Consider the following 1,012-nt stretch of genomic DNA (forward strand, 5'->3'; position numbering starts at 1 on the left):
TAAATGCCTGTAGTGTCCCCATCAACATACCGTTAACACATTGTAACACCAGGTCCATAAACAATACAATCACGATTCCGTATGTTTTGAAGTACCGCCCTCGGTCCGGTCTCCATATTTGACAGATGGTGGCCATTGTTGCTGTAGAGCCAACCGAAGCTGCATTCAGTTCATGTGGAGAAAAACGACTGTTGGCAATCCCCTACTAACCTGTTCTAAAACCATAGACATATCAATAGTAAGTAAGGAGTAACTGCCTGCTAACACACGTCTTCTACTTATGGTGTTTATTGGTGGTTTGCAAGCCAACCTAAGGTGCATTACCGCCACCTGCTGGGCTGGAGTGTGGAACGCTAAGAGAGCCGTAGGAATACATATTAATTCTTATTGCATAAACTACTAAATTCTATCTAAATTACCTATATCTGCCAAATAACTAATAACTCCACATGTCTTACAATTGCTGCCCAAAAGACTCTAGTGCAGTGGTGGGTAATTCCAGTCCTCAAGGGCCGCTGTGCTTGTTTTCCAACTATCCCTGCCTGACCTACTGCTGATTACCTGGCTCAGGTGTGTTCAGCCACTCAGAAGCTGGAAGATACCAATTCACTTTATCTTTCCTCACTCCACTTTCATCTAAGATGGTATCTTCCAGCTTCTGACTGGCTGAACACACCTGAGCCAGGTAATCAGCAGCAGGTCAGGCAGGGATAGTTGAAACAAGCAGGACAGCAACCCTCGAGGACTGGAATTGCCCACCCCTGCTCTAGTGATACATTAGTAATCTTCTTTTGTTCCAATACTGCTATCATTTGAGCATGTTGCTCATTATAAGCACTGCATACGAACAGGACATGCTCTACAGTCTCTATCTGACTACAGTGTGGACAAAGACCTGTAGGGTGTTTACCTATTTTATGCAGGGTATAATTTAAACTTGTATGACCTATTCTCAAACAAGTTACTACACTTTCTTCTTTTCTAGTACCAGTCCATGCCTATTGGTAGCCAA

General features: G+C 43.5%; 1 protein-coding gene across 3 annotated transcripts in view; it reads right to left on the reverse strand.

Annotated features, from left to right (window-relative positions):
- Positions 1 to 555, reverse strand: part of tm2d3 (TM2 domain containing 3) — a 4,520-nt gene extending 3,965 nt beyond the window's left edge. Inside the window, exons 1-2 of one of the 3 annotated variants that reach the window (XM_020592485.1) lie at positions 459 to 555; positions 31 to 141 (exon numbers count right to left, since the gene is read on the reverse strand). In XM_020592485.1, the coding sequence (XP_020448141.1) occupies positions 31 to 136 (106 nt within the window). In that variant the 5' untranslated portion in view covers positions 137 to 141; positions 459 to 555. Of the gene's footprint in view, positions 1 to 30; positions 295 to 458 lie in introns of those variants that run through there. The other 2 variants (XM_020592482.1, XM_020592483.1) reach the window with 2 other exon arrangements.
- Between the last annotated feature and the right edge of the window lie 457 nt (positions 556 to 1,012).

Source organism: Monopterus albus, unplaced genomic scaffold (assembly GCF_001952655.1).
Source record: "Monopterus albus unplaced genomic scaffold, M_albus_1.0 scaffold17.1, whole genome shotgun sequence".
In the NCBI taxonomy this organism is placed as follows: domain Eukaryota; kingdom Metazoa; phylum Chordata; class Actinopteri; order Synbranchiformes; family Synbranchidae; genus Monopterus; species Monopterus albus.